General features: G+C 33.5%; 1 protein-coding gene across 2 annotated transcripts in view; it reads right to left on the bottom strand.

Annotated features, from left to right (window-relative positions):
* Positions 1-26,927, bottom strand: part of EDIL3 (EGF like repeats and discoidin domains 3) — a 393,012-nt gene that overhangs the window by 233,054 nt on the left and 133,031 nt on the right. The window contains exon 3 of one of the 2 annotated variants that reach the window (XM_025437114.3): positions 16,129-16,158. The exons of the other annotated variant lie outside the window; for it this stretch is intronic. Coding sequence (XP_025292899.1) covers positions 16,129-16,158 — 30 coding nt within the window. The remainder of the gene's footprint in view (positions 1-16,128; positions 16,159-26,927) is intronic. 2 annotated transcript variants of the gene reach the window in all.

The raw sequence follows: 26,927 nt of genomic DNA, 5'->3' as shown, positions 1-26,927 counted from the left end.
TCAAAGTGATCCTCAGGGAAATCCTGAATTAGAATGCACTCCAATAATTTAATTGAAAGGTCACCTAGGTGAATGACTTATAAAATCTATCACATAATGGAAGCCTTGTACTCTCACAAGTGGCCATTAAAAACTTTCAGTCAAGAGCTCATCCCATTTATAGACTTATCAGAAGACATTATTCTTTAAAGAAGTGCCAACATTTCTCTAAAAAAAATACTAATTTTATATAACTTAGGAGAAAATACTTGCGTATCTCATATTACCTATCTCAGACAAGAGGCGAAATTTCATGAAAGGAAACTACACATCTATAGATAACACTCTTTTTAAAAAAAATTGGATTGTTAAATGCTCTCGCCATTTCTTAGACATGATCAACAATTCTTACAGATACTGGGTTCCATCTTTCAAAAACAGCTTTGATTTAACTATTTGTCCCACAGAGATTTCCACCTTTGTTGCCCTGTACTTTTATTACTTTAATTCTAAAATAGCTAATGAAAGCAAAACATCAAACACAATTTTACCTAAGTAAAGAATGTTTACGGCATTTGTTGGACACTGTGAATAAACCTGATTGTTATTACAAAATTTATTTAAAATACTTCATTAGAAAGTTATTAATTGTCCAAGCAAAACTACACATTTATGTAATCATGCTAATCAGATTCACTTTCCATATATCCCTCTGTATATACATTGAAACAAACAATACAGAATACAACCAATTTTAAACTATTTTGAATATTGTTTATCCTAATTATATTTGGTACAGAAATCGTTTCCTTCATTTTTATCAAAATGTAGATAAAATACAACTGAATTATTGCAATCAGGATAATTAAGATATTTTTATAACCAAGTTCTAGGTTTTTGATGTTCAGCTCATTTCTTAATTATAAAATTCTTTCCTTTTCTTCAATTCTATTTTGAAATTTGCACACATTTCTATTAAATTCCTAGTTTTAGTCATTATCCAATTAGTTTCTATCTCAAAGTCTACATGCGGACTGTCCTCTTGTCTGCTTGAGTTCTAATTAATGTGGGGATTCAGCAGATCCCTTATGACTGCAACATCAGTATCTTTCAAAGAGTCTTACACTCTTCTTTGAAATAGCCTACTAGTGATCTCAAAATAATTCTTAAAATTCTTTTTTGTATTGTGACCATCGGTAAGCACAAGTTAATTGGACCAACACCAACTATCAAAAACTTGCTGCATGACCTAAAAGAGAAATGTTACTTTGTATAATTTTTAAATGCAATGTGCCCTGTAGGTAGCCTTAGTAATTAAAGTAATAACTTTTTACCCAGTCATGTATATATGTTTATACATATCTGTTTCCCAGGTTTTTTTTAGGAAAGTGTTTAGATAGCCCCCAAATATGTGAATTATCTAGAAATATCCAAATAACCTACAGAAATAAGAATAGACAGTAATCTGACAATGAGCATGAAAAACAATGAAGTCAGATATGTCATTGTAAAATCACATGTCTTTCACAGAGGTAATGTGAAATGTGTAGTAGCCAAAATATTTAAAATCTTACAAAGAAGCTGTGTCCAATTGAAGAAGTTGACTCTTTAATGACAGATGGTGAACACTACAGCTATTCTCAATTTCAATCAATCATGGGATAGAAACATTGGCAGTGCTATAACACTCAGCAACAGAAAACACATATTTATTGAGTAGCCAGTTCATGGTAAATAAAGTGGAGGAAATTCCATTAAAATGTCTTCCTGACACATTTTTTTACAGAAATCTACTAGTATTTTCTGCCCTATCCCTTATGTTACTAAATATGATGATTTCCCAGGAATTGTTTTGACATTACAGTGAGACATTTGGTTCTTGTTACCTGTAAATAAACAGCCCTAGAAAGAGCTCAGATTTGTTTCTAAGCCCATTCTAATTCGCCTTTTAGCATCACTCTTCTCAAGGGATATTTTCCAGGTATAAAAAATATATTAGCTTACCAACAAGATTTACATGTTAAAATTATCATGAAAATGAAATTTAAAGTAGTAATAGTTTTAAAATTCCTATATTCACTACTGGAAGATTAAGCTTTAGCTCCCAAATTACTAAAATGAATTTGGACAAAATACTGTTCTCATTTACCACAGTAAATATTTGTTTTCTATTCATAACAGATCATCCATATTGAGCTGATTTTTTTCTGCCAATAAATGATAAAACTGAAATGGAAATAAGGTAAGGTTTAATTTTGTTTTCTCATTTGGTGTTACTCTAAGCTGACTGGATAAAACAAATGCATTTAGGTTTCTATAAATGCAGTTCTGCTTTTCCTTTTCTTGGTCTTTACAAATTAATGAATTCAGCATTAAAGTTGGAGAATCTATAAAACATCAAGAATTCATAAAATTGTCAAAATATTTAAGAAGAAATTTGTGAATATTACTCTTCTTTAAAATGAAAAGAAGCTACTTTATAATGTGGTTATAGTGTTGTTTATCTCTGTTTTTTCTCTCTCCAGATGTTCCACAAACATACAGAAGTTTAAAATATTACATATTATAGTCATTACCTAATTTTTTTACCTAGAAACCATTTCTTAGAGCATAAACAATTTTCACTGATACTGAGATTAGCTTCACCTTTATTGAATTACACTGGCTGACATTTTGACAGTATCTGTAGGCTTTATGAATGCTATCTATATTGTTCTATTGAGTAAACTAGGATCCATGATTATATTTTTATGACCAATTTTTTTAAGCCAGGAAATGCAAAATATCAGAAGCGCAAGAAAAATTCTCTACCAACTCTTGTGAATCTAAACATGATCATTTACTTACAAAATTTGGGTCCAGAAAATGACAAACTAATTCATTTTACGTTTATTTACCACATCTGACTTTAGCTGGTGCAGTAGGTTGAATTGTGTTCCCCCAAAAGATATGTCCACACCCAAGTCCATGGAATCTCTGAATGTTATCTTACTTGAAAAAAAGATCCTAATTAAGGATCTTGAGGTGAGATCAGCCTAAAGTACTTGAGTGGGTCTTAAATTCAATGACAAGTATCCTTACAATAGAAAGAATAAGAGAAGCCACAGACTGAAAAGGAAAAAGTAATGTCAATATGGGGGCAGAGATTGGAATGATGTGGCTATAGCCAAGGAAACCAAGAAAAGCTGACAGCCACCATGGACTGGAAGAGGCAAGGGAAGATTCTCCCCTAGAACACTCAGAGGAAGCATGGCCCTGATGACACCTTGATTTCAGACTTTTAAACTTCAGAACTGTGAGAGAATAAATTTGTGTTTCTTTTATAACATCAGGGTTATGGTAATTGGTTTTGGGAACATTGGGAAGCTAATACACCTTCAGATAATCAAAGTGATTAGAGAATGATATATATTAAGAAACATCACTTACATAGTTGTAATTTGCATAAACCCAGTACTTGCACAGGGGTACTATGAGATAGTTTACATATTTTCTGTATTTGAAAAGCATTGTTCATTTGATCGATCACTCTCCTTCTGACTCCCCCCTCTCTCTTTTTCTGTTTTATTATCTCAACAGATGATAATACTTTTAATGATATTATCCGGTGTTCGTGTAACAGGTATTCACTCCTGCCTGACTGTTTTCATCATTGTAGGGAATGCAAGGGAAGGATGAGTTATGGTCAAGAGTAAGTCCCCAGCCTAAGTGGAAAAACAACTCCAATGAAGATCCAGTACATAACAATGGAACTCAAATCCCTTTAAGGATAGAAACTATTACCTCTTCACACTTTGTGAGTGTGAAAGATGAATAGGTTTGGGAGATGTGATAGGGAAAGAGGAGCACGCTGTAGACAGAAAATTGTGAATTAAAGCTTTGAGGTAAGAATGAGCACAGCAGGTATGACTTAGAATAGAGGAGGCTGTTACCTCCTAGGGAGAAGAAACATAGCATGATGGGTCATAAAAATCAGGTACAAGTTTTATGAGTAAAATGAAAAAATGCCTGAAGGGACCAGCTTTTGTTGGCTCTCCCATTTCCAGAATAATAATAAAATTAGTGTGAATCAATAGTTTTATCCCTCAACCTCCTACCACCAACCCAGGTGTCAGGGAGCACAGAGTAATTGGAAGACAGACACAAAAGATATTGAAAATAAAATCACATCTGAAAACCCAAGTTACTTAACAATATGCTAATCTCTCTTTATAGCTCTATGAATTCTTAGCAATCTTGAAAGCTAGACAAATTCCTTGAATATTCAGACAAAGAACTGGCATATCATAGGAACTCAACATGAACTAGAATAGTCAACAGTTTCACATGAACTAGAATAGTCAATGATTTCTTGATGACCTTATAAATAAAACTTAGTATAAAATAATGTATTTAGATAGGTGAAGGTGCAGAATGTTTAAATTCCGGGGGGAAAAAAATCCCTGTCTGTTCACTTTCTAATTATTCTTATCTTTGCTTTGTTTACATTACTAGCTCAGCACTTGCACAATTCCTCCCAATCCATTTTTAAATGCTAAGTTATGGGATGAAATGGTTTCAGAGTGCCTCTGTCTCAGACAAGCATCATGATGTCCTCTGTAGAACATCTAAAGACTGGCACAAACCACTGGAAGATTGTACAGTGGGTTTTATTCCTTGTTTTTATTTTTGAGAACTGGATTGTTCATTATTTTCCCAAAGCTTTTGAAACTATCAACATTATTAAAATCGGATAAAAATACTGGATATTGTTAAATTTGATTTAAAAAATACTGGATATTTTCTTGTTTAGATTTATGTCTAGAGAAGCAAAGAATTCAATAGGAATAGATATGGATATTACGTTAAACATATCACTTAAATTGGATAAAAAAATACTGGGTATTTCTCATTTAGATTTCTGTGTAGAGAAGCAGAAAATTAGCTGAATAAAAAAGAACAAACCTCTAAATCCTGGTGAATTCTAGCAATTGAAAGTCTGCTTTGGCTAATCATTTTTTAAAGTGTATCCCCAGAATATACTATGCCCAGGTACATTTTATTTTTAAATGTGCTGCTCAAAGACCTAAAAAAAAAAAAATCTACCATCACGCAACCTTGAAAAAAAAAGATTTCTTGAAGGTGAGCTTGAGGAGATAGGAATCGATAAGGACATGGTCATGACTAAGTTATGATACTCCACAACTGCAGGCCCCTTCTCATTACTCTTCTGGAACTCAAACTCAGGAAGCAATGTGGCCCTACAGGCCCACCTGGACCCTGTGTGCAGGGCCCTCCATTCTGGGCTGCCTCCTTGTCCTGAGCAACCCACTCTCCTGTCCATGCCCAGCACTGGATTGTGGGTGTTGCCAAGTTTGAGGCTTCTTAAAGTCACTGCTGCAGTTTCCATACAGTAATTACTAACAGTGTAGAAGTTACTAACTCTGTTATGACACCGTCCTGAAAGAATTACTAAACAAAACATGTCTACTCTAATGCAACAAGCACAGAAAAATAAAGACCAGTGCCAAGGGATTTCAGAAATTTTAAAGCATCTTTAAGATTCTTAGCAAATGATAAGTGTTATCCTTTTATTTATTTCTTAAATAAAGATATACATCTATCATCACCTCTCTACTTCATTTTATAAGGAAGAACTATGTATGTTTTGGGGTTGATAGTGCTTTAAAATCAACATAAGATCAGTATGGCTGACTTTAATCATTAATTCAGTCATAAAACAAGCGTTTATTAAGCATCTACTGTATACTGACCATCATTCTAGTAGCTGGAGATTCAGTACTGAATAAAATAAACCAAAAAAATTCCATGCCTCCAGAGTTTATATTCAACCTGTATAGATAATAAAGAAGCTATATATGTAGAGTGTTCAGACTGTGTTAACATTAAAAAGTAAAGCAGACCAGGAGACCTGACAAAATGAAAAAGGTGTAACCTTTTTAGAGATAAAGAGAAGGCCTTCCTAAGAAGTCTTTCAATCAGGACAGGAAAGATGTGATGGAGTAGTCATACAGACACCTGCAGGAGAAGCCATTAGTTGATGGATCTGTGAGTGTACAGCCCTGCCTATGACAGGAATGCGCCAAGGGTTTGGGCTGGTTTTACAGAAATGGAAGCACAGGGTGGCAGTCTTAGAAACTGTATACACAGGGGGTAATGGAGAAGGGTACAAATTATATCCAGTTTCTATCCTGAGCCACTGAGATGTAGTAGACTCTAAGAGCTGCTAAATTGAGGCAGACAATTTTTTTAATGCAAATATTTAATGTAGATGGAGGCAGTCAGGTGGATTTTCATCTCCTATTTTATTCTTTTAAAAAATATCTACAAGGTCCATAAATTACTATAGTAATCAGATCATTATTTAAAAGGATAGGTAAAATTTTGCACACTATTAGGTTCAATTTTAGAATATATGCATAAAATTGAGTAACTTTGTATTGCTTTTAAAACTGAAAGAAATATATGTTATTTAAAAGTATTCATAAGTGAATAAAAAAGCAAAGTTTGCTGAAGTAGAATAAGCACAAGTTTTACTAGGGAAAGTTGAATCTGAATCTTGAATCTGTTACTTGTTAATTATATAACTTTGAGCATATTTCTTCATGCTTTAAAATTCAGTATTCTCTTCTTTAAGTAGGAATATAGACAGATAGATGAGAGCGATAGATATAGATATATATTTTTTATCTTTAAGCTGTGTTGCTTTATTATGAAAATTAAATAAAATATTGTACATATAATAAATACTCCACATATTGCCTGACAATCATAATCAAAATAATAATAATAATAATAAGGCAAATAACACTGAGGATAAGGAAAGCAAAAATAACATTTAGATTCCCTATACTTATTACAGAATTGGGACCACGTGGTAAATACTTTAATGTATCATCACGTTTGATCCCTATAGCAAACCTCTAAAGTGAGCATTATTATTATCCCATTTTACAGATGATGAGAATGAAAGCTATAAAAGGAAAATACAGGAAGAAGATGGCTATTTATCTGAAGATAAAAGCACTATAAGTACAGGTTCAGGATGGCAGGTCCAAGGAGTTTTATCTTGTCCATCATGAATCAGAAAGTTTAATGTCTTCTTTGAACCCACAAATCCCTGGAATATTAAATTAATACTTTTCAGTTCTCTATTTATATTAAACTTTGAAATGAAACTAGAGACAGCAAAAAAATGGGCCAGGCCAGACAACTGGAGATGGCCTCACAGATTAATCTAACCAATGTAGGTAGGATTAAAAATTAAAGAAGCTCAAAGTCTACATGTGTACAGATAATGGAGCAACATGCATGTTATTAAACATTAGAAATTATGCTTATTTGTTTCTCTGAAATAGATTTGTTGAGAATTAAAATATTTTACATTTACATAATTTCTATTTGCTCTCTATGATGATTATACTTTACGTGTCAATGTGGCTAGACTCTGGTGTCCAGTGGTCAATACTAGTCTAGATGTTGCTGTGGAGATAATCTGTAGCTGTCTACAATCAATTGACTTTAAAAAAGCAGATTAGCCTCCATAATATGGGTGGGCTTCATCCAATCAGTTAAAGACCTTGAGAGCAAAACCTGAGGTTCCCCTGAGAAAAAAGAACTTTGTCTCAAGACTGTAACATAAAAATCCTACCTGAGTTTCCAACTGGCCTGGCTTGCCCTAAAGATTTGGGACTTGCCAGATCCTACAATCATATGAGTCAATTCCTTAATATAAATCTCTTTAGAGTTTATATTTTATGTATTTATATATATACACACATATATGGTTTGTGTTTTTATGTATTCATTTATTTTTAGAGAGGGAGGGAGAGAGAGAGTGAGCAGGAGTGGGGAGTGTTGGGGCAGAGGGAGAGGGAGAGAGAGAATCTTAAGCAGCTCTGATGTGGGGCTTGATCTCAGGACCCTAGGATCATGATCTGAGCCAGAATCAAGAGTCAGATGCTTGACTATCTGAGCCACCCAGACGCCCTTCAGTGGTTCTGCTTCTCTGGGGAATCCTGACTGATACACTTTCCATTTCCATTTGTATACCTTTATGACCATTTTTTAAAAATCTGATGGTTTTTCAGTATTTGAGTTTAACATTAACTTGGTTTTCATCTTTGTTTTTTCTCCCAGCATTCTAAAAGTTAACAGCATGAAATCCAAATATTATTAATTGCAATAGTATGAAATTTCTACAGACGTTAAATCAAAATTTTATTTACACCTCTGGAGTTATTTTTCAATATCATGATGAAGGTGAGTTTCAAAAAGTTGAATTTTTAAAGCTGCAGCAATATGCATGCAAAGATTAAGCCACATTTTTTTTTCTCCAAGCTTAGAAAGGCTACTAAATTTGAATGGCCATTTTCTAATATTCCAAACAAAATTATTGTTTTGGCTATAAGTTCATGATAAAAAATATTTATCTATAATAAGGTAATATCAGCCTGGGTTAAGCTAAGTAATGACAGTATCTAATACTCTTAGGAATTTTCTGGACAATGGAATTTACCATGACTGTCATTTTTTGGAATGTGGGAGAGGAAGATTACAGTCAGCATAAGAACTAGAGCTGAGTAAGCTTAGTTTCTGTAGAAACAAGTCATTAAAACAAAAAAGAAAGATCAGTTCAATACATATAATACATATGCATAGATTTGGCAAGCTCAAAAATGTTTTTAAGCACATGAAAGAAAAATAAAGTATATACTGAAACTGAGATTTTAAACAGTCATGATAAAAAATGTTTCAGGATCCCTGGGTGTCTCAGTGGTTGAGCGTCTGCCTTTTAGTTCAGGGCATGATCCCAGGGTGCCGGGATTGAGTCCTGTATCAGGCTTTTCCTCTGCCTATGTCTCTGCCTCTCTCTTTGTGTCTCACATAAACAAGAAAAAAAAATCTAAAATGCTGCAAATATTAATACAGACATCAATATTACAGAGATGTGTATTGAGGTTATTTCTCAACAATCAGATTTCCAGAGTCTCCTAAGAATTTTTATAAAATAATATGAAAAACATACCAAAGTGTAAAAGAAGGACTAAGAAAGTAAAAAATGACAAAGAGGTGTTATAATGGTTATTTCTTATCGGCTTTACTCATCATTGACCTAGTATGTATCTCCCCTTCTCTTCCAAAAGAGTACCCTGATTCTTACTCATGTATATGCCCCTTAGCCTCTGATCCTGAGAGAAAGCAGAAATCAACTTCATGCTCTAGGGGAATGGCGTGAAGAGCTGGTTGTTTTAGGGATGGTGGAAAGAATGGATCTAAGCCTGTCCAATTAGAGTGGTTCTCAGGACTGTTGCTTTCTTTGTTCCCTCTGGACGTAGATAAAGGTGCACATAGCTGCAGTAGCTTTTGGCATACATATCATACAAGGGAAACCGGTTTGAAAATGAAAATAAATTTTATACCACAGAAGACAGAACAAAAAGATGGGGAAAGAAAAACAAAACACAGATTTTTAGCGAGAACACTGAGCTACTCATGATCAATTCTGTAAACCAATAAAATCCCCTAGTATTCAAGCAACATTAAACTGACTTTTCTTTTAAAACTAAAAGCACGTCACAAAGAGGCATGTGGGTAGCTCAGTCAGTTGAGGTCCAACTCTTGATTTCTGTTCAGGTCATGATCTCTGGGTCATGAGATTAAGATCCATGTCAGGCTCTGCGCTGGGCATGAAGCCTGCTTAGGATTCTCTCTGTGTCTCTGTTCCTTCCCACTACCCTCCTGCTCTCTCTTTTTATAAAATGGAATAAATTAATTAATTAATTAATTAAAGCATGTGACATAATAACTTAAGAATGTATGCATTGCTAGATGTTAACATATACTACTGAAGAAATTATATCTTCAAGTTATAGGAGGGATTTTTGTTATTTCACATATTTCTTGGCAAAATTTTAACTTACTTCAAATTTACATTTATACTTTTTGGGGAAAGATGATAGAAAAGATATGGAGTAGGTAATCTTCCAAATTCCCTACTGGTAACATGATCCTATACTACAGTGAAATTTATCTTAGTAAAAACATGAGAAAATGCTATCTACATAAAACAGATTTTAAATAAAAACTTTTTTTTTCTTACAGCTCAATATCAGTATCACATCTATCAATAAAAAAAGTTCTGTTTTATAAAAAAAAAGTCAGCTATATTTGGTCTTTTCACTAATGCCTCAGTAAACTGGACAAAGCTAAATCTTTAAAAGCAATGATTTCTTCCTTATTTTATTGAGAATCTGCAAATAAATGACTTCTGGTTTTTAGAGATCATAGCAATAAACTTCTGGTTTTTACATATAAATTTTTAACATTTAAGCTTTTTAACATTTATATCTTTATGAACAAGAATATACTTGATAAAATAATTAGTAAAGTTGCTCCAGGCACTAGAGAGAAAATCTATCTATATAGAAAAGGAGAAAATTTGTAACAAATGTAGGGCGAACAAAAACAAGGATATGAAGCTTTATTTCAGACCCCAAGGAAATAAAGTGCTAAGATCAGAATGCTAAAGCAACTCTTGTTCATTAGAGAATAATATGGTAAGATATTATTCCTTTTCAAAATGCATGAGTTGTAGAATTATTGAGCAAAGTCAGCCATGCAGAATTAAATTTCATAAAAAAAAAAACAGGAAAGCAATCTAAAAGAAATCTATAGCATAGTTACGAAAATCACAAAATTCACTATAAACAGAAGGGAAGCTTTTGTAGGGCCAAAATTGAATATTTTAAAAGTTAGAGAAAAATATCTAATCACTGTGTGTACCGTGTTTAGCTGCACAGATATGTAACATTTATTTTAAGCATATATATACAAATATATATATACACACACGTATATACATATATATATACACACATAGATGGCTTATCCCTATAATCATATATATGGTTTATCTATAAAGTCATAAATATATATTGATAAATGTAAAACTATTGCTATAAATCCTTACTAATGCTAGTCAATGTTTTGTTACATGTGTAGATGATTAGTGTTCTTATGTGTACTTCCTCAATGGTCAAACTGATCTTTTGAAAGATTAAACATATTAAAGGATTTGGAAGGAACCAGTAAAAATAATGATGCTCTGGTGTGCCCAATCACTATTGTCTGCATCTATCATGGGCATCACAGAGGTTACATTAAATTTATCATAAACTATTGTATCCAGATGGTAATGTCTATCATCACTACCAAGTGGGATCAGATATTGATAGTCCTCAAATACAGTTTTGCATTTAAGTAAATTATGAAATTTTAACTTTATAAACATGTAAAGAACAGTAGGGCTTTCATAGTTCAGTGTTTTAACATAGCTGATTGCTAAAAAGATTCTGTCTTTACATTCACCTGAAAGTTGCATTTAACTAATCATAATTTTTAGTCATTATTTGTTAGCTCAGTATTAACAGCTACTTTTATTTAAGCCCAAATCCAGTTCCCTTCTTTGATATTAAGAAAAAGTGACAAAGCAATTTTAAAAATCTCTCCTTAGGCAAGTGAAGAAAAAAAAATCAAGCTTTGTTTTTATGATGCTAGGAACAAAACAGTAAGTGGTTTTAATGTTAGCCACTGTCCTAAAGTAGAGTATAAGATCTCCACAGGCCAATTTATAGTGATTTTTTGATCCCATTTAATAACATTTTTCATTTCTGGCCCTGTTGCTATAATGATTTAATCAATTTGATCACTAAATGGTATTTCTAGAGAGGTAAAATAATAGCTAATAAGACAAAATAAATTAAGAGGAATGAGGAAATTTATATGAGAATAAGCTTGATTTAATATACCTTATGATTAATAAATTAAATTATATAGATTAGCTCATTTGTAGAAGTCAATTTTCTAATGCAAATGTCTTAATTTTTTAAAGAACACAGACAAAAGTATCGGTATAATCAGTTTATGAAACCTGTCCCTATTATGAAATTTAAATAAAAGATAAATGAAAATTGGATTTGTGCAACTGAGTGGGAAGGAGCCATGGACTTAACTTTATTAAAGAGTGTTATTTTATGAAATTTAATCTAAATATTATTTATCACCTTTCAAAAGTTGTAAACTGATTTTGTTTCAAAGTTAGAAACTTATCTGTATTTCACATGCCCAGATACACACACACACACACACACACACACACACCATACACACACTAATTACAAATCTTTGTTTTCGAAGGCATATTTATTATGCCAAAGTCTGATGAATATAGGAGCACAGTTCTGAAACTATAAAGGAATAATTTATGTTACAAAGTCATAAGTAGATTCTGAAAGAGATTTCAAAAGAGAGCTTCCAAAAACTATTTGAGCAACAGCAACATAATTGGATTATACATATCACCTGTAAAGGTGATCCATTTGAAAGTACAGCATTTGTATGGCCACTCAAAATGTGAATTTCATTAGTTTGTAATTATTGCGATATAACCTAATTGAAGAAATTTCTTGAATAGGTCATGGATGTGTTTTTATACCGAATGAAATAAAATGTTTAAATATCTGAGAATAAGATTCAACTAAGATAAATAAAGAGGAGGTCTCGGTAGTTACAGAAACAGGTGTTAGATGAAACTGCCCTAGTAACGCAGATGCTACAAAAACATGTTACTCTAGGCTAATGCAACCTATCAGAAGCTTCAGAACTGAATGATTAACAAGCAGATGCTCTATATTCAAGAACAGGATATATCCCCGCGAGGAGAGATGCAGATGTGACATATTATGCTTCCTTCTCCACAAAATAACACAAAAGAAGCAGTAAGCACTTGCTTTTCTGCATGGCAATTAAGAAGTTCAAATAAGAGAAATTAGGCATATTTGAATAAAGACAGAATAAACTTAGAAATATTGTAAACATTGTAATATGGAAACAGACTGGAGGGGTCAGTTATCTATTTTAATAATAGCAGTCATAATAATTCTGAATAAAAGCTTAATCAAATAGGCTCTATTATAAAGCAAAAAGCCTATATCACTTTGTAGCATTATAACATGAGTAAAACACTATCTAATATTTCATTAATTTTTTCAGAGTTATACTGTCTTTCTGATTTTTTTTCATACTATATGTTATTCAAGATAGAAACCTAGAATTATTCTTTTCAGAAATGGTTTTGAACAATGAGAATTTGTCACATTGTGGAATTATGATTGATCTAATTCTGTGTACCTGTGGGGTACTTGTTATATGATACTCATACATTGCAAACATTTAATAAATAGTATCATTCAGTAGTAGTATCTATTAGGGACCTGCACTGATAAATCATGTGTAGATTTGCTTAAAACAAAGAATCATTCTTAATTTGTAATTCATACATTAGTAACTAATAATCAGGAGCCTATGACATCCCCATTTATTTTATTAATTCTTCTATTGAATTTTGAGGAGTAGCAGATCTCCTAATGGAAACATTAAAATTATTTAATTTAAAAAAATTAAAGTATGTATTTGAAGGAGTTACTGCCCAATTATGCTGTGAATCTGAAGAAAGTATAACATGAGTCTGATAAAGATATCATCTAGGAACATATAAATATTTTATTCAGGTAAAATTGGGGGGACAAACAAAAGATTGCATTTCATTAATGATTTAAACAGGATGGTGAAATCCCAGAAAAAAAGAAATAATAAAGGACCATACATGAGTCTGAGCTTAGAAAAAATTATTCGAGATAAATTCTGTTAATGGAAGAAGATAAAAGTAGAAACAGAGAATTATTAACAATATATGAAATAAATATTTTCTGCATAATAGTTTTAAATGAAACATACATTTTGATAAATATTACTGGAAAGGACACATAAAAAGATAATAAATATTCATTTAAGAAAAATGTTGAAAAATCTGGTGGCAAAACTTACCAAACAGTACTAAAATATTCAGTCCACTTTCCACAACTATTCATATTCCTTATTGAACCAAATTTTCACAAATCTCATATTAAATATTTTGTCAAAAGTTTTAATACAACTACACAATACTTTTTATTATATACTTTAAGAAATTAGAGAGAAAATATTTAGCTCCTACTGGTAGTTTTTATATAGAAGGAGTGCCTCCTTTCCTAAACGACAAATTATCTCAATGTAAATCTGTACATGAAATTAAAGTATTTCTTAAGAATACATTTGTTCAAGAAATATTAAATAAATTATTAATGAAAAAGAATACATTTGTTCTATTCTAAAAATCTATGCTAAAATCACAACAAAAACAACTGGTCGCGTCCAAATACAAAAATACTTTTAAACCATAATTTAACTTTATGATGTTCAGATCACTCTAGAATAAAATAAATATTTAGAGTAAAAGTATTTAGTTGCATTTACCGAAAGATTTTCTTAGTAGGCAGATAAATTATTAAAACAACTTTAAAATAATAAAATCACACCAAGAAATAGTTATATTATACTTAAATATTATTTATACTAGGTTGAAATTAATCCTCACTGTGAAAAAACAATAGTATTTTTGCAATGACACCAAAATTGTTCGGCAGGCAACGAAGCAAGGTGTGAGGTATAAGATGGAAAAGGAATGAGCCTGGTCTAGAAGAGCATCTTGCTCATGAGGGCTGATACAAAGAGAAAAGTCAAATAAGGTTGAGAAATACAGAATCTTTGGGCAACCCTGTGAACACTATTGCCTCAAATAAGGGGAAAAAGAAGTCAGGAATTAGGCCGAGGAATCATATTAACAAAGGAGTCATATCACCAGATGAGTTTGCTATAGAGTCATGCGATTAGGTTGCTCCTAAAAATAGGCTATACAATACTGACTAGACATGGAGATAATGATAGGGAGCTTTTATCATCCAAATCAGACTACAAATTAATGAGATTATGAAAATGAAATAATTGAGAGTTTATCTTATTCTGCGATTCCATTACCAAAGGAATTAAAATAAGCATCATGTAATAAGGCATCCTTGGGGTTTATGAAAGATATTTCTTTTTTTTTTTTCATTGAATTTTTTTCCATTGAATTTTTTATCTTTTGAATTTACTCTTACAGGTAAAAATCCCCACTTTTGGAGGAAGGTTGAAATCAGGAAGTCTCTCACCAGTTGAAATAAGTTAGGTCTATGAATTGAAATAAGACTACTCCGTATCTAAGTTCCAGTAACTGGGCTAGATTTCCCCCTCCTTCCTATAAAATCAGGCTGCCTTTTGTCCACTGGTTTCAGTAACCATTTCCTGTTTTTGTCTCTCAGATCTAACGTCTTTCCTCAATTACTTGTCTAAGAAGGAATCTAGTGCTGAGGTCTCCTTTTTCTTTTCAGCCCAGCCTCTGAACCCCTTAAATCTCAGGACTTGACTCCTTTTTCCTGATGTCGCTGGTCTGCTTGGGCCTTTTATTTATTGCTAATCACAACAGCTGTGCTGCCTATTTTATCCTTATAAATGTGTCTGGTCTTTAGGCTCCTGGCATTTCTCTTTGATCCATCCCATTACCCTAGTAGAACCTTGTTGAAAATACAGTGCTTTCTCTACCACTAGCATTCTTCATAGTATTTAGTTCAAACCTGAGCCTGTGCTTAGTGAATGCTGGTTAGCTGGATGAGAAGTAGAGTTATGATGCCAGCCAGGTTTCAGTATCACTAAGTTATAATGGTAAAAATTAGTTTTAAATAAAGTGAGTGTTTGAGACAAGAGTATGATTTTTATCCTTAAACTTAAATGAATAGTATGTTCAGTGTCAGTTATGTATTTGACAACGCAATATTCTATCATAGAAGATCATTTTATCATTTTCCTTTTTTCATCTTGCTCATTTTAGTATTTTTCTGCATATTATCATTTTTGTTTTTCCTCCTTATTTCATTATTTTTGGAATTTTTCTTAATGTTTTAATTTTCTCATTTCCTTATTATTTAATGTTGTGATATTTAATATTATGTTTTCCTCTGCAGGGTTCAGTTTCAATTCTTTTCTCTTTTTATTTAAAACTTGTAACCAAAAGCATTTAATCTGGGACAGCATAATGGGTCCAAGAAATAAAAAAGTAAATAAAACTGCCAGTTTTCTGATTGAAACCTGAAAAATACACTTCAAAGTACGAAGGGTCCATTATTGAGCGCATTAAATTAAATAGATATAATCTTAGCAACATAAGAACTTTACCTGCTGAAGTTGGCTCTTCTTCGTCTGATGCTATGGTAAGAGGAAAAGAGGTGAAATGGGGACAAGGAGAGGGTACGGGTGGATGGGGTGGGAAAGAGAGAGAGAAAGAGAAATTGAATATAAATATATTTTGCGTTTTCAAACAATGACTATAAGCTCCTGACTTGCAATTTTGTGAATACTTTAGCAATCTGTCATTAGATGATTAGATAATGACAAATTAATGGGTATTTACATTTAATTAACATTTATAAATTTTTATACTCTAAAATACATATTTATTAGAAAAGACCATTCCATTGTCTGGATCTGATTTTCTCTTCTTTTTTGCAAACAAGATTAAGTTTATTTAGTTTGAGTGTAAATTATTATGAATTATACTGTTTAAAAATATAAATGGTATATAACATATGAATACCCCACCATCACCGCTTTGTGGGAATTTTCTATTAGCAAAGAGAAATCAAAAGAGATTGTAGATAGTAAAAATGTTGTTTCATGAAGTAGAATTTATAAATCAGACCGGGGTTACACACAAGCACAGTCAACTTGCATGTACCACACATTTTAAGATTCAGAAGTGGTGATTCTGTGGTGAGGCCACAGGAACCTACCTATTGAAGGCTGACCCCATGTGGTTCTGACACACATGGTCTGCAACCCACAAATGATAACAGATATTCTAAAAGGAGAGGACACAATATGAAAATATAACTTTATGCTAAAGCAGTGGTTCATAATCATGAATTTATATTAGAATGCCAAACTCTGCCCCCCTCCCAAACCAATTAGTCAGAATCTCTCTCAAGGGTACTAACTTGTAGTTAGGATTGAGGCATTACTAGCTGATACCAATATAAAGTCACATTAACTATAATCCAAAGTGTGAATCATTATGATTTCTGTTTTTAGAGAGGTATTTAAAAAAAATTGGGGAGAGGGTGCAGAGGGAGAGAAAATCTTAAGCAGATTCCACACCCAGTGCAGAGACTAACTTGGGGCTCGATCTTACAACCCCAAGATCATGACCTGAGCTGAAATCAAGAGTTGGATGCTAAACTGACTGACCCATCCAGGCACCCCAAGACATGACTAAATAATATCAATATAAGGTAACATGAATTATAACTCAAAGTGGGAACCCATCTGATTCCTGCTTTAAAAGGGAAGAGTTTTTAAGGGTCAGACTCCAAGGGTAATAATCTGCTCTGTGTATATGGAGGATTGAGCACAGTGGTAATGAGTGAAGAGTTTATCTGAAGTTGCTTCACAATTTTGCCTAGAATCCACTTTTCACCATTACACCAGGACATCCTCTGTGAGGAGGTATTTCTGCTCTGTGCACAAGTAGAGTTTACCCCAAATATTACCATTGAGTTATATGACACCAGCCAGTACTATTTCATCTGATTCATGAAGTTTTTTTTTTAAATTTTATTTATTTATGATAGTCACAGAGAGAGAGAGAGAGAGGCAGAGACATAGGCAGAGGGAGAAGCAGGCTCCATGCACCGGGAGCCCAACGTGGGATTCGATACCGTGTCTCCAGGATCGCGCCCTGGGCCAAAGGCAGGTGCCAAACCGCTGCGCCACCCAGGGATCCCCGGTTCACGAAGTTTTAAAATAAAAATTTACTCAGCTGAATTGCTTGTAAAAGAGCTTTGTTCCCAGGTGATTTGTTAACCAAGGTATCACTGTGTAACCAGGGGGCAGTCTCTGATTTTTCCCATTAAGGTTACATGTGCACAGAGCACAACTTTGACAAACTTACTTTGTGTCCTGACAGTATTTCCCTCTCACATTGTTTGGCTTGTCTCTTTGGCACATAAAGGAATGGAGAAAGCAAACACAGTTGGCATGCATGGTGTGGAGAACATAAATATTTAAAAAGCCATTTACTGCTTTATTATGTCCAAAATATATCATAACATGTTTGAAGAGGAAAACTGTCAGTAGCTTCCAGGAATTCCCTTTTAGGAAAATACCATAAAGCCTTGAAGTACTCACTTAGATGGTCATTGTTAGCAAAAGTCCGGAGATTGAAAGTGTGAAAAAAAGCCCCAACCACTTTATGTGTGTGAACTCAATTTGTAAAGCTATAATGAGATGAAAATTACTCATATTTGATAGATACAGAGGATCAGAGAGACTGAGCAATTTGTCTAAGGTCAATTTGAATTTGAGCTCATGTCAATGTGACTTTCAAACCAAACTCTTTCTACTATGCCTACTGTCTCCCAAAGTGTTGATTCAGTATACACTATAAGAGAAAGAGAAAAAGGGGAAAGGGCCATAGAATGAGGACTGGCTAGATCTCTAACAGTGTTCCTTGGACAAGCATCAGGGAGAAAAAAACCCTGGATGTAGGGACCAGAAAGCTTCTTTAGGTCCCTTACAGTCTACAGATAGACACAGGCAGGTGGAATTTGGAGTACACAGTTAAAATATCCTAAACATGAGATGCCTAAGGAAGTAAGATTAGAAATGCTAAGATTTTTATCCCTCCATTGTATATGGATAGGCAAGAAATGTTAGCAAAGAACTAGCCAGCACAGAAGCAAAGACAATTCCAAATTTATAGAGGTCTTAGCAATTAGAATGTCTTTTTTTTTTTTTTTTAAGATTTTATTTATTCATGACAGGCACAGAGAAAAAGAGAGGCAGAGACACAGGCAGAGGGAGAAGCAGCCTCCATGCAGGGAGCCCGACGCAGGACTCGATCCTGGGTCTCCAGGATCACGCCCTGGGCCGAAGGTGGCGCTAAAACGCTGGGCCACTGGGGCTGCCTGCAATTAGAATGTCTTAAAACCAAAGCCTGTGGGGTAAGCAGTGCACAAACCTACACTTAAGCCTGTAATACCTAAAAAAATCTTTGTAGCAAAGGCACATACATAAGGGTTAGTATTACTATTAATTTACTGTTGCAGTTATCTCTGGCGAAGATGGCCTTGTAGGTTGCTAGCTACATTACCAAACAGAGCATCATGAACTATTAACGGGCAGCTAGAGCCCCAAAGGTACAAATAAGCCTCAAAGTAGACATTAGTGGCCTATTTAGTGATATTTAAGTGAAATGATTACCATGCTACCCAAATGATTTTTCACTTTTCCTATTTGTTTCTCAGAATTCATGAAATCGGCAAATCAAAAAATAAGTCTTTGTCACAGGCAAGTTCCTTTAATCCTGGAAATTAAAAATACATGTTCTGGGGCCCCTGGGTGGCTCAGTTAGTTAAGGGTCTGAATCTTGACTTCAGCTCAGGCCATGATCTCAGGGTCAAGAGATGGAGCCCCACATCAGGCTCCACGCTCAGCACAGAGTCAGCTTGAGATTTTGTCTCCCTCTTCCTCTCCCTCTGCTCCACGCCCCCCACCCTCACTTATGTGCTTTCTCTCTCGAAAATAAAATCTTTACAAACCCCACCCCCCTACCATGAAACACATGCACCAACCAAAACAAAACTGAACAAATAACTCTGTATTGCTCAACCTGGTCACAATGTGGAAGGATGTACTGAAACAATGGTGACAATAGATAAACAGATAGTCAATGTATATATCTGATATAGAGAACTTAGCTGTGTGGTCCTCTTATTGCTCATAACAGAATTACCCTGGATGTTCATTAAAATGCCCCAGATCTACTAAATTTGAGTGTGTGTGGTAGTTCAGAATTCTGAATTTTTAAAAAAGTGCAACACGTGACTGTTACTAAGTCGAAATGTTGAGAATGATGGCTATACTTATCAAGACTTGTTGCAGTAGGAAACAGCCAAGGAGCAGCTGTCGGGACTGCAGTAGTAAATTATCAGGCTTATAGGAAGCCTGTGTGTGTACTGTGGTTGCTTCACCAGCTCTCAAAGCTCTTTATCTTGTATTGAATCTTGAGGTTTATTTGCGTATCTACCTCAAAACTTGGGGGAAAATGACTTCTCCTTTGGATTTAGAAGGGAAGTTTATATCTCAGAACCAAATAAATCGTTTCCATTTTCCTGGCCTCCATTATTCATCTAGGTAAGCATATGACCCATTTGGGGACAGCGATGTGTGCAATCAAGTTTGTGTGTGCCTGGATGACATTCCACCACAACTAAAACATTGTGGGCATTGCATTCCGAGGGCAGCTGGGCTTTCAGCACATAATTTTTCCACAGAGCTCATGACCACATTTTGATACAATAAACCTGCCCTGATTTTGAAACTGGTCACTGTTTATTCAGGATGGTCTAGCAGTGTACATGTTCGTGAACTGGGTTAGTAGGTGGCAGGAGGAGGAAACTTGCGGACTTCCCTTCCTTCTTTTCTCCCCACTTCCCTCCCTTTCTCTTTTGTTCCACAGGATCAAGTGTCAAGAACAATACCCAAACCCAAAGGGCTGTATATTACTCTGATACACATATGATATTAAGTCACACATACTTCTTCACTGGACAGGCTTTAGTTCAATATGGTATCAACAATTCTTGTCTCCTGTCTTTGTCTTATCTTTGGGTATTTTAAATAAACTTTTATAACCTAGAAAGTCTATCCATTCAAAAATAATTCTAGGGACACCTCGGTGGTTCAGTCAGTTACGTGTCTACCTTCAGCTCAGGTCATGATCCTAGGGTCCTGGGATTGAGACCCACGTTGGGCTCCCTATTCAGCAGCATGTCTGCTTCTCCCTCTCCCTCTCTGATTTCTCTTGCCCTCACTCTCTCTCAAATAAATAAACAAAATCTTTAAAAACACAAAAAACTCAAAAACGATCCAATTGTATACCCAGTGTGGCTCACCATCAAATAGGAATAGTTCATTATGAAAGATGTAAAATACATCTCTTAGCATATTATAATCTATTTTACATAGGGATGTTACTCAATTCATATTGACTTATGGATCATTTTGTTTGCTATATTATAAATCTAGTTAGTTATAAACAAAATAAGCTCTGCAGCTTTGAAATTATCTCTGTAATTCATTATTTCCATAAAAAAGAAACAAGAAATATATATTCTTAAACTCTGATAATATTTCAGAAGTTTTGATTCAACTGCAGTAATGAAAAAATAACAATGATATTTATGTATGATTATTCATGTTTGCCCAGATATTAAATGTTAAAAATATGAATGTGTATGCTAGTGTATGTGTAAGTCTGTGTGATTACTAAAGCAAAGCAAAGTAAACTATCATTCAAATTTGTGAACTCAGTCATTTAAACAGGTTGTAGAGTTGCTTCTATAAGTATTCAGAGATGCATTTAGAGATAGGTTTTGGTTTATATGGTTTTTGTTTTATTATTTGTTTGTTCATTTGTTTTTTGGCCAATGGCCCAAAGAGGACATGCTTTAGGACTTAAAAGTTGCCATTACCAATTTCTTCCTTGTGAAAATAGAAAGAGGGATATTCTCTCCTGGTCAAAGACTTCAGATAGCAAATGGTTTGGTCAGTTCTATACTCTTAGAACTGCAGAATATTTGGGACACAATGCAATGTATTTGCATTGAAAGTATTTAGAGAATTACAAAATCTTCTCTATTCTATCAGTTTTTCACATGCGTTTTGATTCCTGTTCCAAATTTGGAGAATGCCATCTATTTGAGTACAGTTAGTAATATATAATACATGTAACTATGAATACATATAGTTGTATAAGTACATATTTGTACTCCATCGGATTAGGAGTACTATAAGGTCAGGGCTGTGACTTTTTGCTCACCATTATAACTGTAATTTTAGAATAATGTCTACAATGTTGTAGGGCTCAGTAAACATTTGTCAAAAGAAAGAAAAATATGAATAAATATTTAATACAATCCTCTGTGTTGCTCAATAAAATTCATGTTTCATTAAGCTACATTACTAGACTTACCAAAGAGAAAACCTTATGTCTTCATCTATGTTTTAGTTATATAGATCTATATATAATTATACATATACTAACATATAGCTATATAGTCATATAAATCAGATTTACAAAAATAAATAAATAAAAAATAAATCAGATTTACTTTCTTGAGGCAGGAGAGAAAAGGAATAATGGTTAAAAAGACAATAGTTGCTCTAATGACCATTTGATCATCTCACGAAAAAATAAATCCGTGATTTTAAACTAACTCAAAAAAGCATCAAACTAATGCTTATTAGATAAATAGATTCATTAAAATAGAACCACAAAAAACACTTTCTATGTTTAGTAGTGATATAGCTCACATGGGTTTCACAATCCAGTTAAACAGTGAATCATGTTAACAGCAATTAGCAGTGCATTTGCAATTTTCTCATTTTGGAAATAGGTACAAATGGGAAAAATAATTTTAAAAAATGAATGGAAGCTTTAGTTCCATTGTTTTGCCACTGAGTTAAAAAAATACATAATTTATAAAACTAAACCAGAATATTGGGAAGTTGGGAAGTAACATGACTCATCTCCCAGTTAGTATTAAAGAGACATTGGGGACATAATTAGGATACATTTTCTTACTTAAATGAAGCACTAAAGATCTTTAAACTAGCTGATTTGACACTACAAAGGCCTTATAATTCAATATTTCATGTATCTGTTCAATTGTCCTCAAATATCCTTTTTTCTATGTGTTCTCATTCCCTTTCCAAATTCATCCCACCCTTGTAGGTTTAATTCAAATCTCACCATCCTCATTCAATACATTAGTATTTTAGTCTCCAGATTTGTGTAGTTGTCCCCTTCAATCCCCCACTGATTTCTAAACTATAACCCAAAGCCAGTTTGAAACAAAATAGAGGTATTTTCCAGTCTTGTTCCCAAGCTGGTCCTTATCTACTATCCTTCATTCAAAGCAACAGTTATGTGAACTGTTAGCATATAGTACCATATATATAAGTGTACATAATTGATACTGAACATTTCTGGAAAGCTATCCAATATTAGAGATGAGAAAATGAAGGCTGGTAAGTGAATTTAATGCCTGGTTTTTACATGGTTATGAGCCATGTAAAGTAAGGATTGGTAATTAAACCTAAGGTGTCCTAAGAAAATTTGTGGACAGATGGAAAGAAGAAACTTGAGAAGGATCAAGCAGATCAACAGTTGATATGTATATGACTGCTCAGATTATATTGATTTTAAATATAATTAATTCATAATCTTTTTGAAAATTTAATATAGGAGAGAAGAAATAATTCTGCAAAGAGAATGCTATTATGTGACCAGGGAAACCATGCACCAGAGGTTACATGCACATCATATGTAACACTGAAATGGTTAAAGCACACATATTATTTTGTTTCACAGCACTGACAGAAGGAAACTGCTACCATAGGGTCATTGTTCCATGGATTTCTACTTTGTTTCTATGTGGGAAACTGCTCACTTCAACCTCAAGTCATTTCCATAATTCTGGACAGATGCACTAATCTAAAAAGCAAATCTGTTAAAAACAAAAGAAGAAAAAACTAAAAGGTAATGGTGAGACCAGCAATATTGACACAAAACCATAAGTGACAGCATCCACTTAAGGAAACCACAGAATCATTGCACATAAAATGTTAATGTCAGAAAAGATATTCTGATTATGGGGTTGACCAAAAAAACCCCACCAAAAACCAAAAAACCAAACATTGTCAAAATGGGTTAAGGTTTGCATTAGGAATTAGAAATATATTTATTAAATTATCTAAATTACTAAATAACTCACCATAAACTGAATTAAAAATTTATAGGCATATGAATTGTATTATGCATATAGTGTATAAACCAGTAATTACATTTTTATTTATAATATAAACAAAAAGGATTATACAACACATGCTGCTCTATAACTTGCTTTTTCACTACTTGCACATATTTTTCTGTCAATATACTCAGTGAATAGGGGAATATTTAATAATGTTCTGTTTTATGGACATACCATAACTTATTTAACTGTTGAATGATATTTGGATGGAATCAAGGGTTCCTCTCTTACAAATAATATTGCAATGAATAATCAGACTCCATTTGAATAGTGACAGAAACATGAAACAAAAATATATGACCAAATTTCATTAAATAAATAAGCTCATAATACTATGTACAATATAAAATATTTACTTTTTATAAATAAGGCTTTTAAATGATCCTCTTTTATGCCATCAGCCTATATATACAGTGATATGCTTGTTAAATATATTGGACAATATGATATTTGTGCCTTCTTCCTGTGAAAGTTACTCCCACTATAGAGGTACCATTATTGGTGACCAAGTAGAAACTTCAGCATCCCATGTCCAAATAGTAAAAGACATAGAGACAAAAGAAATGACTGAGCTCTGTAGCTGGGCAGATGCAGCCTTAGGGTTGAACACTGAGTATAACATTCTTATATTAAGTAATAGAAAACTTCAGTATTTTAAGAAAAATAAATGGTGGCCATTTGAAAACATAAAATTGCTTTATTACAAAGTCTTGGCATATAATGTATGTGTGCACAAGCAAATATTTAATGTTACAGTTATTTCAAAGATGATATTTTACTACCTTTGAGATTTGCCTTTTAACAAAACATCATTCCTTTTTTGCTGCTTATATTACAAAGAGGAATTCAGAAATTTTATGATGGTTTTGAAATGATGAGTTCCCAAAATATAGTTCCACGTACTTGGCTTAATTAAAATATCTCTTGAAACTCAAAAGATGAAGGGGAAAAAATAGTGGGCAGGTCTAATTTGAATAGAGCTGTGACATGGCTGGTGGATCTATGTTTCTCTTTGGTCGAGAGGACTTATTTTTTTTCACATAGTTTGAACTCATCCCAAGGACACTAACTTTAAGAGATAAAGCACAGCTTCCACTTGCCTATACAGAACCCAACTTATCTAATGTGCCACTGACTTATTCATCAGTCAGTTAATGACTGCTAAAAAGGATTGGATAAGTGCTTTCTTTTTGGAATCATTAGGATCTTCTTTAAAGGAAAATAGTCAGTGTATCCCCATTCAGGCGTTAATCAAATGACACTGACAATGTGATCTCCCTATCTGCAAAACTGGTCTCCCTAGGCCAAATTTTTCCTTAATTGAAATGTCTTTAAAGAACTCAACTGATAAAAAAAAAAAAAGTAGACAGGTCAAACTTTAAGACAATGAAATCGAATAATGGTACAGAGCTATTCAGGGAGGTCCCAAGCCCCATTCTTCTTGTCTTTGAGGTTATTTTCAAGTTGTGAAAGCATACTATTAACTTCTACTCTTCCAAACTGTCAAAAACAACACAAAAGAGTCAAGGAAATAATCTGTTCAGAAAAGAGGAGGTAAGCAACTTTGAAAAACAAAATTTTAAATCCAAACCAGACTCAAAGGTCACTTAGTCCAATTTGCCAACTGAAAAAAATCTAAATATGCCTTCAAAACTTCTAGTGGCAGGGAACTTATAATTTCAAAAAGAAACGTGTCACATTGCTTTCCCAGGGCTAGCCTCTGGAAAACAATGGAACAATATGACTCTTTTTTTGACAGAACAGTCATTCAAATATCTGAAGATGGGTATCATACACCTCATAATTTTCTTCTTAACTGAGGTAAACATCTCCATTTAATTTCATATATCATGGAATACACCCTGGTCATCATTTTTTTTAACCTCCTCCTGATAAATTCAAATTTGTCAAGGTCTTTTGAAATATAGTAACATGAATTAGATCTCCAGAGCAGATCTGACTAGGACAAAATACAATGCCCTTATTACCTGCCTTCTTTAGGCTGCTATATAACAATTAATAATTCAACACTGTATTAGCTACTAAAAAAGTAAGGAATTCATTTCCTTTCTCTCCTTCTTTCAGCTGTACCTTATACTAATTCCCAGAGCTAGGGACCACAATCTTATCTTGTTCTTGCCTGAGAGCAAGATTGGGCAGGATAAAAGGGGGAGGGAGGTAGACATGTGACAAAGGAGATCATGCTTGGGATGAGGTCAAGCATGGAGACTATGACTGGCTTTCTAGCAATGTTAAAAAAAGTATTTTAGCAATAGGAAAAAATTACAAAATTCTGCACTAAGCAAAGCCTTAAAATTATTCTTTTAATCTTTTACTTTCTCTCTAGCAAAGAAACTGGTTTATGTTTATCTCATACACAGTTGCTAAATCCACAGACAAGAAAACCAAACACTTGTCTTTACTGTAACAGTTTCCTTAAGTGTTTGGATGAGATAACCATCCAGCATCCAGGTGAATATAAATATTTGATGGCTTCTCGTGGGATTTTCCACATGTCAACTCACATTTATAGTCACAGAAGAGTATCCTAGAAACTACTGTTAGACCTTTATACTGAAATTAATTTCTGGTTAGAAATCCTATGTTAGAAACTAGCACTAATTTCAGTAAAAAAGCCACATTCAGCCTTTCCCAAATCAACTATTAGACCAAGTCTTACTGAAAACAATCACAGCAATTAATGAAATTAATAAAAGACCTTGGAGGCAGGATAAAAATGTAAAAGAGAAAAATAGTAGAATTGAATCCTCAAAAGAAAAGCATGAGGTAGTACTTAAAAATTACCCCAAATACATTCAGTGAAGTGTTTGTGTTTTTTTAAGATAATGTTTGTATATTTCAATAATGTATTATTAAAAGAGATCATAGAATCATGATCCTGGGATAACTTTGTTAATAACACTGAAAACAATGTTATGAGAATAGTCTAAGAGGATGACTGGAGGTCCTATGAGATATAGGTCCCAGTCACCTCGCTGGTCTGGCTCCCAGTCATTCCTAAGAATACCAAATAGTCTGGGCAACAACTAAGGCTAATTCTTCCAGAAGTTTCCCAAGTTTCTCATCTTTGCATTTGTCATC

The sequence above is a fragment of the Canis lupus genome, chromosome 3, assembly GCF_003254725.2.
Source record: "Canis lupus dingo isolate Sandy chromosome 3, ASM325472v2, whole genome shotgun sequence".
Taxonomy (NCBI): domain Eukaryota; kingdom Metazoa; phylum Chordata; class Mammalia; order Carnivora; family Canidae; genus Canis; species Canis lupus.
The sequence above is the reverse complement of the archived record's forward strand: the minus strand, read 5'-3'. Positions and strand labels throughout refer to the sequence as shown.